Source organism: Pristiophorus japonicus, chromosome 13 (assembly GCF_044704955.1).
Source record: "Pristiophorus japonicus isolate sPriJap1 chromosome 13, sPriJap1.hap1, whole genome shotgun sequence".
NCBI classification, from domain to species: domain Eukaryota; kingdom Metazoa; phylum Chordata; class Chondrichthyes; family Pristiophoridae; genus Pristiophorus; species Pristiophorus japonicus.
In genome coordinates this window covers 9251580-9265460 of record NC_091989.1, presented here as the reverse complement: position 1 = coordinate 9265460, position 13881 = coordinate 9251580, and the positions used below count along the sequence as shown (strand labels likewise).

Below are 13881 nucleotides of genomic sequence, written 5' to 3'. Positions count from 1 at the left end.
GATGGCAAGTTCCAGGTTTAGGCGCATGCTCGTTGCATGCTGAAACCCGAACTTGCGGGGCCCAACATAGAAAATAGGTGCAGAATTAGGCCTTTGAGCCTGCAACACCATTCAATATGATCATGGCTGATCATGCAACCTCAGTACCCCATTCCTGCTTTCTCTCCATACCCCTTGATCCCTTTAGCCATAAGGGCCACATCTAACACCTCGATTGCACATCTCGTACGCGCCCGTAGGGGCCGCGAATTCAGGGCCATTATACCAGGCTGGGTGAATTGTAGAACGAGAGCAATGAGCTCTGGTTGAAACGGCCATTCCTTATCCTTGAATTTTTTTTCTATATTGCAAAAAACGTGTAGAACCGGTGGCCGATCTGATCCCGTTAATTTCTTGATTAGGTTAACATGACCCCCAATCTTTTAATTTTGAGTTTTGTTGATGCCTAATTCTGTTGATAGCGGTGCTAGTGAATTGCTCCATTTTACAAATCAGGAAATAGAACATGACTAGCTGGTTCCACCAGTACCCTTTCTCCTCCTTTCATGCTTCCTAATCTAAACACAAATATAAAAATAAAATGGCTTGATTGGTACTTATAGTCCATTGACATTAAATATTTACTATTAAATTAATCTACACTGGAATATGCAAACTGAATTAATACTAATGGTTTGACTACTAATTTCAATATAGTAGTAATTAGACAAAAAATTACCAACAGCTGAAAGTAGACTTATGGGGTGATCCTGACCCAGCCCACTGGGCGGAAACCAGATGGGCGCACAACAAAAATCACCCATCGGACTCACCCACACCAATCCCACAGGCTACGATGTTAACTTGCTCCATAGCAGGTGAGACGGATGCTTTTTGGAAACTGGTGGATCTTTCTTCAAATATGCAGATTGGTCTCTGACGTCGTCATTGGGTGCTATTTTAACCGTGCGGCTGAGCGGGGGAAGAGGTTGTGGCTTTGACACAAGGCCAACTTAACGGGAAAGGGAGTTGGGGCCAGAAGAGGCTGGTAAAAGGGCAAATCTTTTCATCTTTTTTCACTTTCCTTGTGGGGCCAGGGAGAGTTCCTGCCCGCTGATTGCCAGTTCCGGACAGGAAACTGACTGGGGGCACTTTTTCTGAGGAGACCCGGGAGCTAAAATAATCCTGGGCCACACATTGCCGAGACCAGGACAGTTTGCTTGCCCGCCTTAGTCTCTACCCAGCCGGTTTCCCGCCCCAAGTTAAAATCGGGGCTTTTGGTTTTTGTTTCCTCTACAACAAGATGTATAACTACATGCGTTATCACACAGGAGTAATTATACCTGTTGGTTATATCTGGATCACTCATTTTCACTTGTGTTATCATCTACTTCCTTTGTTTTTGCTGCGTAGAATTCCCCAGACTTTTCACTATAGATTTGTTTTATCGTTCGGTGTCCTCAATTTTAATGTAGTATGTCTTAACGAAATCCAAATCGTGGAAGCAAGCTTATTTTCTTTCATTCTATAGGTACTACCAATGGCAAGTACTGCTGTTCCAAAATTTATTTCAATCATCGCTGCTTCTCAGGTCCATATCTAAACAAAGGACGAATAGCAGAACTTCCTCAATCGGTTGGACCTGGAAAATGTGTGCTTGTTCTGAAGGAGGTAGGCTGGATGGAAAAGCTTCAATCAAATTACCGAGCTAACCAGATCGCTTTAAAATTGTGAACTAATATTTTCTTTTAATAACACCATGAAACACAAAAGTTCCAAATTTGGAATTTTATGGCCGGTTAAAATCTCACCTCCACAATAGATAACCAAAAACACATTCAGTATCAACTGCAGTGAGCACTGGTTTTTACTGCACTAATTCTTAATGTGGGCCAATAGTGCTCAGACTTATTTTACGGAGGAAGAAGACTGTTTCTTAGACAATTAAATGTGTAACTGGAGTAAATGTAAACATTTTTACAATATTCACGAGTTGAAAACTGGACTATTTGGTAATGGCAAATCCGGGAAACGAACCCCCCGCTACCCACATGTTGTGTTCTGGGATTTCTGACTACCATTTGAGAGAGTGACCAGTACCACTGAATCAAGCATCTAGGGCAAATCTGAAATTTGTAACACTTGGTCACCGCTGCCTAGGGCTGATTTACATTGGTGACAAAGGTAATGGGGCCGAAATTCAGGCTCGTCAGAAACCAGGCACACTTACGATTTTTTTAAGTGTTTTTTTACCGCCGTTTCCGAAGAGGTCGACTCTTGGTCGATATTTGGGTCTTTTTTTTCCCCCGAGCAGACGGGAAGTCAGTCATCATGGGGGCATAAGTGCCGGTGAGGAGCGGAAGTTGGGGCGGGAGTGAGTCTCCGCCTCTGTCACTCAGCGACGGTGACGTCATTGCGCGTGTGTGTCACCACGTATCTTCCCTGCTTTAAAGGGGAGATAATCAGCCCTCATTTAGGATCGGCCAATGGGCCACCAGGGATGGTTTTGGTCGGGCCAGCAACCTGGCACCCAAGATGGGTTGCCTGTTGGCGGCCCAGCCGAATCAGGGGCCATAATTGTCCGGCCGATCGGGAAGTCAGGCGGCAAAAAAGAACATGGCGGCCGCGGCAGTGCGCCCTCCCCTTGAGGGGCTGCCGTGATGCCATGGCTTTCTCACACAAAACAAGTTGCACCGACGGATAAAGCTGTCAAGGGCATCGTGCGGCGGAACAAAGACTTTTGGGGATAAATTTCGCGCGGAGTGTGTTGGAGGTGCGGGAGATTGGCGGTGCGAGCTTTGATGACTCGCTTGAGGCAGTCAACAGCAGTGGGAAATGAGGACCGGCCAAAAAATCCCCGAGCTGAATTTGGACCGTGGCAGCCAATCGACTGCAACGCAACGGCCACTCGTGCTGCTGCAAAACGGCAGTAACTGGCCTTAGCCGGACCCTGAATTTCGGCCCCAACATGTTAAAGTAGACTGATCCAGAACAGAGATTTTTAGAAAATGCCAAAGTCAAAGGAAGCTAAACTTGAGTTAGTAAGGTTGGCAGCAAAAGAGCATTAATTTCAATTAGAGCTTTGAGTGATGTGGATAGGAAGAAGAGCAATACAAATAAGAACATAAGAAATAAGAGCAGGAGTCGGTCATCTGGCCCCTCGAGCCTACTCCGCCATTTAATAAGATCATGGCTGATCTGATCATGGACTCAGCTCCACTTCCCCCACTCCCCATAACCTCTTATCGCTCAAAAATCTGTCTACCTCCACCTTAAATATATTCAATGACCCAGCCTCCATAGCTCTCTGGGGCAGAGAATTCCACAGATTTACAACCCTCTGAGATGAAATTCCTCCCCATCTCAGTTTTAAATGGGCGGTCTCTTAATCTGAGACTATGCCCCCTAGTTTTAGTTTCCCCTACGAGTGGAACGATCCCCTCTGCATCCACCTTGTCGAGTCCCCTCATTATCTTAAATGTTTCGATAAGATCACCCCTCATTCTTCTGAATTCCAATGAGTATAGTCCCAACCTACTCAACCTATCTTCATAAGTCAATCCCCTCATCTCCGGAATCAACCGAGCGAACCTTCTCTGAACAGCTTCCATTGCAAGTATATCCTTCCTTAAATATGGGGACCAAAACTGTATGCAGTACTCCAGGAGTGGCCTCACCAACACCCTGTATAGTTGTAGCAGGACTTCACTGCTTTTATACTCTATCCCCCTTGCAATAAAGGCCAACATTCCATTTGCCTTCCTGATTACTTGCTGTATCTGCATACTAACTTTGTGTGTTTCATGCACAAGGACCCCCAGGTCCCTCTGTACTGCAGCACTTTGCAATTTTTCTCCATTTCAATTATACTTTGTTTTTCTATGCTTTCTGCTAAAGTGGATAACCTCACATACTCCATCTGCCAAATGTTTGCCCACTCACTTAGCCTGTCTATATCCCTTTGAGAATTTTTGTGTCCTCCTTACAATTTGCTTCCCACCCATCTTTGTATCATTAGCAAACTTGGCTATATTGCACTCGGTCCCTTCATCCAAGTCATTAATATAAATTGTAAATAGTTGAGATCCCAGCACCAATCCCTGCGGCACCCCACTAGTTACTGTTTGCCAACCGGAAAATGACTCATTTATTCCGACTCTCTGTTTTTTGTTAGTTAGCCAATCCTCTATACATGCTACTATACAGGAAAAGAGTGTTCGAAGGCCAGGCCCTCAAATCTGCCACCAAGCTCGTGATCTACAGGGCTGTAGTAATACCCGCCCTCCTGTATGGCTCAGAGACATGGACCAAGTACAGTAGACACCTCAAGTCGCTGGAGAAATACCACCAACGATGTCTCCAAGATACTGCAAATTCCCTGGAGGACAAACGCACCAACGTTGGGCCAACATCCCTAGCATTGAAGCACTGACCACACTTGATCAGCTCCGTTGGGCATCCACATAGTTCGCATGTCGGACACTAGACTCCCAAATCAAGCGCTCTACTCGGAACTCCTTCACAGCAAACGAGCCAAAGGTGAGCAGAGGAAACATTACTAGGATACCCTCAAAGCCTCCCTGATAAAGTGCAACATCCCCACTGACACCTGGGAGTCCTTGGCCAAAGACCGCCCTAAGTGGAGGAAGTGCATCCGGGAGGGCGCTGAACACTTCGAGTCTCGTCGCCGAGAGCATGCAGAAATCAAGCACAGGCAGCGAAAAGAGCGTGCGGCAAACCGGTCCCCCACACCCCTTCCCTCAACGACTATCTGTCCCACCTGTGACAGGGACTGTGGTTCTCGTATTGGACTGTTCAGCCACCTAAGGATTCATTTTTAGATTGGAAGCAAGTCTTCCTTGATTCTGAGGGACTGCCTATGATGATGATGGTTACCCCCAACCCTGTGAACTTTTATCTTGTGCCACCTTTTATGTAGCACCTTATCGAATGCCTTCTGGAAGTCCAAATACACCACATCCACTGGTTCCCCTTTATCCATCTTGCTCATTACATCCTCAAAAGAGCTCCAGCTAATTTGTCAAACATGATTTCCCTTTCATAAACCAATCCGGCTCTGCTTGATTGAATTATGCTTTTCCAAATGTTCTGCTACTGCTTCCTTAATAATGGACTCCAACATTTTCCCAACAACAGATGTTAGGCGAACTGGTCTATAGTTTCCTGCTTTTTGTCTGCCTCCTTTTTTAAATAGCGGTGTTACATTTGTGGTTTTCCAATCTGCTGGGACCGCCCCAGAATTCAGGGAATTTTGGTAGATTACAACCAATGCACCCACTATCTCTTCAGCCACCTTTGAGACCCTAGGATGTAAGCCATCAGGTCCAGGAGACTTGTACGCCTTTTGTCCCATTATTTTACTGAGTACTACTTCTTTATTAGTAGTGATTGTATTAAGTTCCTCCTCCCTATAGACCCTTAATTATCTACTATTGGGATGTTTTTAGTGTCTTCTACCTTGAAGACCAATACAAAATATTTGTTCAACGTCTCTGCCATTTCCCTGTTTCCAAATGTGAGGTTATCCACTTTGGTGGTAAAAACAGAGAGACAGACTATTATCTGAATGGTGACAGATTAGGAAAAGGGGAGGTGCAACGAGACCTGGGTGTCATGGTACATCAGTCATTGAAGGTTGGCATGCAGGTACAGCAAGCGGTTAAGAAAGCAAATGGCATGTTGGCCTTCATAGCGAGGGGATTTGAGTACAGGGGCAGGGAGGTGTTACTACAGTTGTACAGGGCCTTGGTGAGGCCACACCTGGAGTATTGTGTACAGTTTTGGTCTCCTAACTTAAGGAAGGACATTCTTGCTATTGAGGGAGTGCAGCGAAGGTTCACCAGACTGATTCCCGGGATGGCGGGACTGACATATCAAGAAAGACTGGATCAACTGGGCTTGCATTCACTCGAGTTCAGAAGAATGAGAGGGGATCTCATAGAAACGTTTAAAATTCTGACGGGTTTAGACAGGTTAGATGCAGGAAGAATGTTCCCAATGTTGGGGAAGTCCAGAACCAGGGGTCACAGTCTAAGGATAAGGGGTAAGCCATTTAGGACTGAGATGAGGAGAAACTTCTTCACCCAGAGAGTGGTGAGCCTGTGGAATTCTCTACCACAGAAAGTTGTTGAGGCCAATTCACTAAATATATTCAAAAAGGAGTTAGATATAGTCCTTACTACTAGGGGGATCAAGGGGTATGGCGAAAAAGCAGGAATGGGGTACTGAGGTTGCATATTCAGCCATGAACTCATTGAATGGCGGTGCAGGCTTGAAGGGCCGAATGGTCTACTCCTGCACCTATTTTCTATGTTTCTATTATTAATTCCCCAGTCTCATCCTCTAGGGGACCAACATTTACTTTAGCCAATCTTTTCCTTTTTATGTACCTGTAGAAATGCTTACTATCTGTTTTTATATTTTGTGCTTGTTTACTTTCATCATCTATCTTCCCTCTTTTTTTTTTTTAGTCATTCTTTGCTGGCTTTGTGAAGAAGAGTGAGAATGAGAGCAAAACGGGCAGGAAGCAGAGGGTGACATGCAAATTTGAGGCTAAGAGGGGAGAAAGAGCATTGCCATGCTTTTGAACTGGCAAAGAAATGCATACAAGTGGCGAGACAACTAATTAGGGTCATAGAACTTGTGGCCAGCCATTTCATTATGTTGAATCTGATTCCAAATTGATAGTTTGAATTGTTAGCTAATCATCACAAGTGGGTCAAAAATGAATGAAGCAGCTGACTTGCGACTATAGTATTTTCTCATTCCCTCCTATCCCGATAGTATGAACTGTAATATTGTAAAAACACACTTGGTACTTACGGTTTAACGTCTGAAACACACAAGCAGAAATTTAAGGAGCTAAGGAAGAATACATTCTGTACATATAGAGAAATGATTGCTGAGCACTCAGACGTGTGGTTAATGCAAGGGACCTTTCCCAGAGTAGGAGATACATGGCATTTTGGAATTTTTGTCTACTGCTTGCAGGAGTGAGCAAATTTGCTAAATCTAGGAGGATATCTTGGGCATGTCCCTGAAATGTTTAACACCTTGTTTGTACTGAGGTTATAATTACACTGTTGATGCAGTTAATAGTCTCATTCCATACTTTGTACAAATCTCTTTAAACCAATATATGGTTTCTTTGCCACTTGGATGAAAGTGAGAATGAAAATTGTTTTTTTTTTTACCCTGAGCTAGTCAATATGGATAATAAGAGTTTTGCAATTGTAACTACTCGTGCATTGCCCGGTATTGATAGAACTGGTACAAGTCCCTGTTCCTGGATTCCAAAATACGAGTTCATTATCATATAATCATATTATGGCACAGAACGAGGCCATTCAGCCCATAGTGTCTGTGATGCCTGAAAAAGAGCTATCCAGCCTAATTCTACTTTCCAGCTCCTGATCCGTAGCCCTGTGGGTTACAGCACTTCAAAGTGCACATCTAAGTACTTTTTAAGTGCGATGAGGGTTTCTGCCTCTACCACCCTTTCAGGCAGTGAGTTCCAGACCCCCACCACCCTCTGGATGAAAACATTTCTCCTCCGCTCCCCTCTAATCCTTCTACCAATTACTTGAAATCTATGCACCCCTGGATATTGACTACTCTGGTAAGGGAAATAGGTCCTTCGTATCCACTCACTCTAAGCCCCTCAATGTTATACACCTCAATCAAATGTCCTCTGTTCCAAAGAAAACAACCCCAGCCTACCCAACCTATATTTCACATGTTAGAAATATGCACACTCTTCATAATTTAGTTTCAACATTGAAATTACTGGCTGAAGAATTGATCTTCTGTACTTCTTTTGTCTTTGAAATAGGTTCTCACTCTGTTGATTAATGCAGCATACAAACCAGGCCGTGTGCTCCGGGAATTACAGCTTGACGATGACCCAGAATGGAACTGTCAGGAAGAGACACTAAAAGCCAAGTAAGTTGGAACAGTGTCTGCTTATATGAAGACGCGATTAGTTGGTTTACTGATCAGTGAAAGTGATATTGGATAAATAACTCAAAACGTGCACAAGTGAGTTGCGAAAGGTAACTGACTGACTTGTTCTTCCGTCAACCGCAAGTGCTTTTTAAATACCGCACTTGTTGATGTTTATCAGCTTAATTCATATTTAAAATTGAAAGAAGAAATGCGGGTTCTTTTTGTGAGCACTTCCTGTCACAGAAGAATGACACACATACTATGGAACAGGTGTAAAATACTCTTATGCAGTTGTGTAGTAGTTGGTGAGTATTGTGTTCAGGCTGGCTGATGCACATGTTGTGATGTGATAAAAATGGCAGGTCATGAATTGTTTCTTATTCATAAATAATCTTCAAGAAGTACATCAGACAATATGCATCATGACAGTATTTATTTTGTTATAAAACACAGTGCATGCAAATGATATATATTCTTTAATTAGAATGTTTGTGAGGCTGAATTTGGAATGACATTTAGCTGAGGAAGAAGAGGTAATTGGACATCTCTGGAAGCTACACTGATAAATAGACTGCACCCCCATTGTACAAATCTAATGTAAGTGTCTTCTGGAAAATACTAAGTTATTATAAATCATCATTTGCCATCTTACTTCATTTCTCCAGAGAAGTATCCCATGTCCCATTCTGTGGGTTTTTTCTACATTGAATCATGGAGCTCATCAGAAGTGCCATTATTTTCTTTGCTGATGACACACTACTTTACAGAGTGGTTGGTTAACTCCCAGTCTAACCTGCAAGCTATTCAGGCAGAAGATTAACTTGTTATCTTCGAATCTGAGAAGACCAAGTTGGCAATTGTCAAGTGGTGAATGTGATGTTGCCCATCCACTTTGAATACAAAAAGGTTGAAAGCTCTCTTGAGTTAAACACTCAGCTCCTTGGCTTGATAGTCACATCTCATGATGAGGCTTGAACAGTTGGGGGAAAACTCGTAAAATATTGTGAATTCACAAGAAAACAAGATTTTCACCCTTGGCAACTCCAAGGTTGTTTGGTCATTGATGGAATATTGTAACAGTTTATCAAGCTGCAAAAAAACCCCGGAAACCTTAGCTCTGGACTCCGTACAGTCTATTCCATTACCAGACCCCACACTTCGTCTAACATCAACGAAAATTAGCAAGATTTTTGAGTCCTCCATAGGGCAGCGAGAGCAGCAAACGAGGTGAAGGTATTTAAGCCACAGCTCCGTTTTAACACCAGGAATACCAAAGCAGCGGCTGATACACTTTAGCAATTTTAGAGCAGTCTTATTTCAAATCAAGAAGTTCTACAATGTTAGCTCAGCAATGAATTTATGCTTCCTGGAATTTGGGATTCATGTAGAAAATAGTCTCTTGCCTATGTAATTGCTACCTTGATAGCTGATGTCTTTATCATACTTGACGTTCCTGTCATGTTTTGAAGTCTAGACGAATTGCTTTCCCTCATAGATAACGAGGAATTTCTTCATGTTGGGATGTAATGTTCTAAAATAATAAATAGCTATCTCCTTACACTTTGAATAACTTTCTCTTGAAAGAATGTTATCTTTTAATCATAGGGTTTAAAGATGAAGAAAAAAGAGATTGTTAATTTTTTTCCACATGGATGTCAATTATGCATTGCTGAAAGTTTTGGAGTATTTTGTTTCTTGAAATAAGTAATTACTTGGGTAACAGGAAATTATTTTATTGCTCTTGGGCTTTTTGGAAGAATAAGGGACTTTAGGCTATATTTTCCAATTTGCAGTGGTTGCATGCGAACACTTAACATGCTAGCCCTACATTTCTCTGTTGTTGGATAGATGTTAACCCGATTCTTGTCACTGAGTTAACGCCTGTCTAAAGATAGCAGACAGAAGAATGAAGTCCAAGAACTTTAAGCATTTGTACATGAAATTGAGTAGAATGGGCCTGTACTCTCTGGAGTTTAGAAAAATGAACAGTGATCTCATTAAACACATAAGTTTCTGAGAGGGATTGACAGGGTAGATGCTGAGAGGTTGTTAACCCTGGCTGCCTCGTGTCCTAACTCGCACAAAATCCCGCTCACCCATCACCCCTGTGCTCGCTGACCTACATTGGCTTCCGATTAAGCAACGCCTCAATTTCAGAATTTTCATCCGTATTTTCAAATCCCTCCATGGCCTCGCCCCTCCCTATCTCTGTCTTCATCTCCTACCTCACAACCCCTCCGAAATGTCTGCGCTCCTCTAATTCTGCCCTCTTGAGCATCCCTGATTATAATCGTTCAACCATTGGCGGCTGTGCCTTCTGTTGCCTAGGCCCCAAGCTCTGGAACTCCCTCCCTAAACCTCTCCGCGCCTCTACCTCTGTTTCCACCTTCAAGACGCTCTTTAAAACCTACCAAATTTGACCAAGCTTTTGGTCACCTGCGCTAATTTCTACTTGTGCATCTCAGTGTCAATTTTTTTAAAATTTAAATCATAATACTCCTGTGAAGCGCCTTGGGATGTTTCACTATGTTTAAGGCGCTATATAAATACAAGTTGTTGCTGGCTGGAGTGTCTAGAACTAGGGAGCATAGTCTCAGGATAAGGGGTCAGCCATTTAGGACTCGAGCAGAGGGTTGTGAACCTTCTGATTTCTCTACCCCAAAGGGCTGTGGATTCTCAGTAGTTGAGTATATTCAAGACCGAGATCGATAGATTTTTGAATATTAAGGAAATCAAGTGATATGAGGATAGTGCAGGAAAGTGGAGTTGAGGTAGAAGATCAACCATGACCTTATTGAATGGCAGAGCAGGCTCGATGATCCGTATGACCTACTCCTGCTCCTAATTCTTAAGTTCACTGGGAAAAAATACACCTTTTATATAATTTGCACATTTGTTTAAAAAGGTTTACTTTTTAATATCTCATCCAAAAGGCAGCAGCACTCCCTCAGCACTGCACTGGAGTATCAGCCTAGATTTATGTGATCAGGTCCCTGGAGTGGGACTTGAACCCACAACATTCTGACTCAGAGGCAAGCATGTTACCCACTGAGCCACAGCTAACACTCATAAGATGTTTGTTCGCTCTTTTATTTCTTTCTGACGATACAGCGTGTATGTGTAGAATTGGCTGCTAAGAGGATACAAAGTGCAGCTTTTCTTTTAATGTAGATGTTATGCTTTTAAGATTTACTTGTTCGAAGGTATGTAAGTTATGGCTTGTTCTTCAAAAATATTTAAAGCAAATTAACAAACCTGTATCTGTGTAGTGTCTGTTAATGCCTGTATTGAAGTAGCATAGGCAATTATTTTGAAAGCTTGAGGCGGTTGTCTGAAGCATTTGTACGTAAAAGCATAATTAGCATGTAAAAGACTAGAAGCCCAAGTAGTTGAGCTTTTTTTATTATTTTGATGCAGTAAATACAGTGACTAATCAAGTTAAATTGCAGGGGCAACACGGAAGAAATTTTCATCATTTAGAATAAATAAAATGTGTAGAAATAGAAACAGTCAGCAGATAGATAAAGTAGATAATTTCTCTAATTTATTACAACTTTCAAAAAATTAATGTAGCACTTTTATATTGTGCCTGCACCCTCTCTCTCTTCCCCACAGCCCTCAACCTATGCTTCTCTTTAGCAAGTCTTTAGGAGGTCCACTGGCCCCCTTCCATAGGTGCTTGCTTCAAGTGGCATGGCATGAGTAATGCATCTCTGAAAGGCCAGATCGTGATCTTCTGGTGGCATATCTATAATTTCTACATTGTGCATAGAATTTCTTCTGCTGAAAGGAAATAAATCTATATTGAGATGCTTATTCATGAATGCAGTAACAGTAGACAAAAAATGCCAGAACTGGAGGCTGCTATGAAAAATTGGGGAACTACAATGTGGTGAGACCAGCAGATTGAAATAAAGAGGGGATCAGTGCTGGAACCCCAACTATTTACGATCTATATTAATGACTTGGAAGAAGGGACTGAGTGTAACGTAGTCAAGTTTGCTGACGATATAAAGATGGGAGGAAAAGCAATGTGTGAGGAGGACACACAAAATCTGCAAAAGAACATAGACAGGCTAAGTGAGTGGGCAAAAATTTGGCAGATGGAGTATAATGTTGGAAAGTGTGAGGTCATGTACTTTGGCAGAAAAAAATCAAAGAGCAAGTTGTTATTTAAATGGAGAAAGATTGCAAAGTGCCGCTGTACAGCGGAACCTGGGGTTACTTGTGCACGAAACACAAAAGGTTAGTATGCAGGTACAGCAAGTGATCAGGAAGGCCAATGGTATCTTGGCCTTTATTGCAAAGGGGATGGAGTATAAAAGCAGGGAAGTCTTGCTACAGTTATACAGGGTATTGATGAGGCCACACCTGGAAAACTGAGCGCAGTTTTGGTTTCTATATTTATGAAAGGATATACTTGCTTTGGAGGCAGTTCAGAGAAGGTTCACGAGGTTGATTCCAGGGATGAGGGGGTTGACTTATGAGAAAAGGTTGAGTAGGTTCGGCCTCTACTCATTGGAATTGAGAAGAATGAGAGGTGATCTTATCGAAACGTGTAAGATTATGAGGGGGCTTGACAAGGTGGATGCAAAGAGGATGTTTCCACTGATAGGGGAGACTAGAACTAGAGGGCATGATCTTAGAATAAGGGGCCACCCATTTAAAACAGAGATGAGGAGAAATTTCCTCAGAGGGTTGTAAATCTGTGGAATTTGCTGCCTCAGAGAGCTGTGGAAGCTGGGACATTGAATAAATTTAAGTCGGAAATAGACAGTTTCTTGAGCGATAAGGGGTTATGGGGAGCGGGCGGGGAAGTGGAGCTGAGTCCATGATCAGATCAGCCATGATATTAAATGGCGGAGCAGGCTCGAGGGGCCGTATGGCCTACTCCTGTTCCTATTTCTTATGTTGCAGGGAAGAAGGAGGAAGGGATTCACAGACAAATATGGGCATGTGGAGAAACAAGTCGAAAGGTTGATTGATTAGGGAGATAATGCCTTACTTAGAAAAAAGCATAGTTGTAGTGGCAAAGCATACAGTAAAAAAAATTCTCTGTTGTAGTAAACAAGAGGCCTGAGAACAACTAAGAGCATTAAAAGATGGCAACGGGGGTGAAATTGAGGATGAGCATGTTTATGTTGGGATATGGGCAGCAGAGTTTTTGATCAAGTTTATGGATGCTGGCAGATGGGAGAGCATTGGAACAGTCGAGTCTGGAGGTAACAAAAGCTGGCTGAGGGCTTCAGCAGCAGATAAGCTGAGGCAGGGGCGCAGGCGGGTAATGTTATGGAGATGGATGCAGGCGGTCTTTGTGATGGAGAGGATATGAGACCTCAAGCACAGCTTGGGATTAAATAGGCTGCTGAGGTTGCAAGCCGTCTGGTTCAGTCTGAGACCATGTTAACTGCGTCGGGCCCATGCTCTGGACTTCACTATCTAAACACCTCTGCCACTCCACCTCCCTCTCCTCCTTTAACATCCTCCTTAAAATCCAGTGTGACTGTCACCCTCCTCACATCTCCTCCTTTGGCTCAGCATCCAATTTTACCGTGCACATCTATGAAGTGCCTTGGACAACTTTTCTACGTTGAAGGCGCTATATAAGTCCATGTTGTTGCTGCCAAAATCTTGGCAAAAAACATTGGCCTGGATTTTGTGCTCTTGATGACTGTGTACGCCAGCCGTAAGCCATCAGAAAGGCCCCGCAAGTTCAGAGTTTCCACGTACGCGAAAACCCAGAACTTGCGATCTGTCAAAGTTCAATTTGACAGATCATCGGCACCAACCCAAAAATCACTTTCACTGGCACAGGGTTCAACTACTGCCCATCAAATGCCCACGAAATCCTTGCATCTGGTAAAAGCTAAGTCACAAGTCCCGTTCACCCTCACTCCTGTGTTTGCTGACCTACATTAACTACTCGTCTCCTAATGC

General features: G+C 43.0%; 1 protein-coding gene across 2 annotated transcripts in view; it reads left to right on the top strand.

Moving 5' to 3' along the window:
• Positions 1-13881, top strand: part of sfmbt2 (Scm like with four mbt domains 2) — a 201609-nt gene that overhangs the window by 160759 nt on the left and 26969 nt on the right. For both annotated transcript variants that reach the window (XM_070897121.1, XM_070897122.1), the window contains exons 15-16: positions 1511-1650; positions 7832-7941. In XM_070897121.1, the coding sequence (XP_070753222.1) occupies positions 1511-1650; positions 7832-7941 (250 nt within the window). The remainder of the gene's footprint in view (positions 1-1510; positions 1651-7831; positions 7942-13881) is intronic.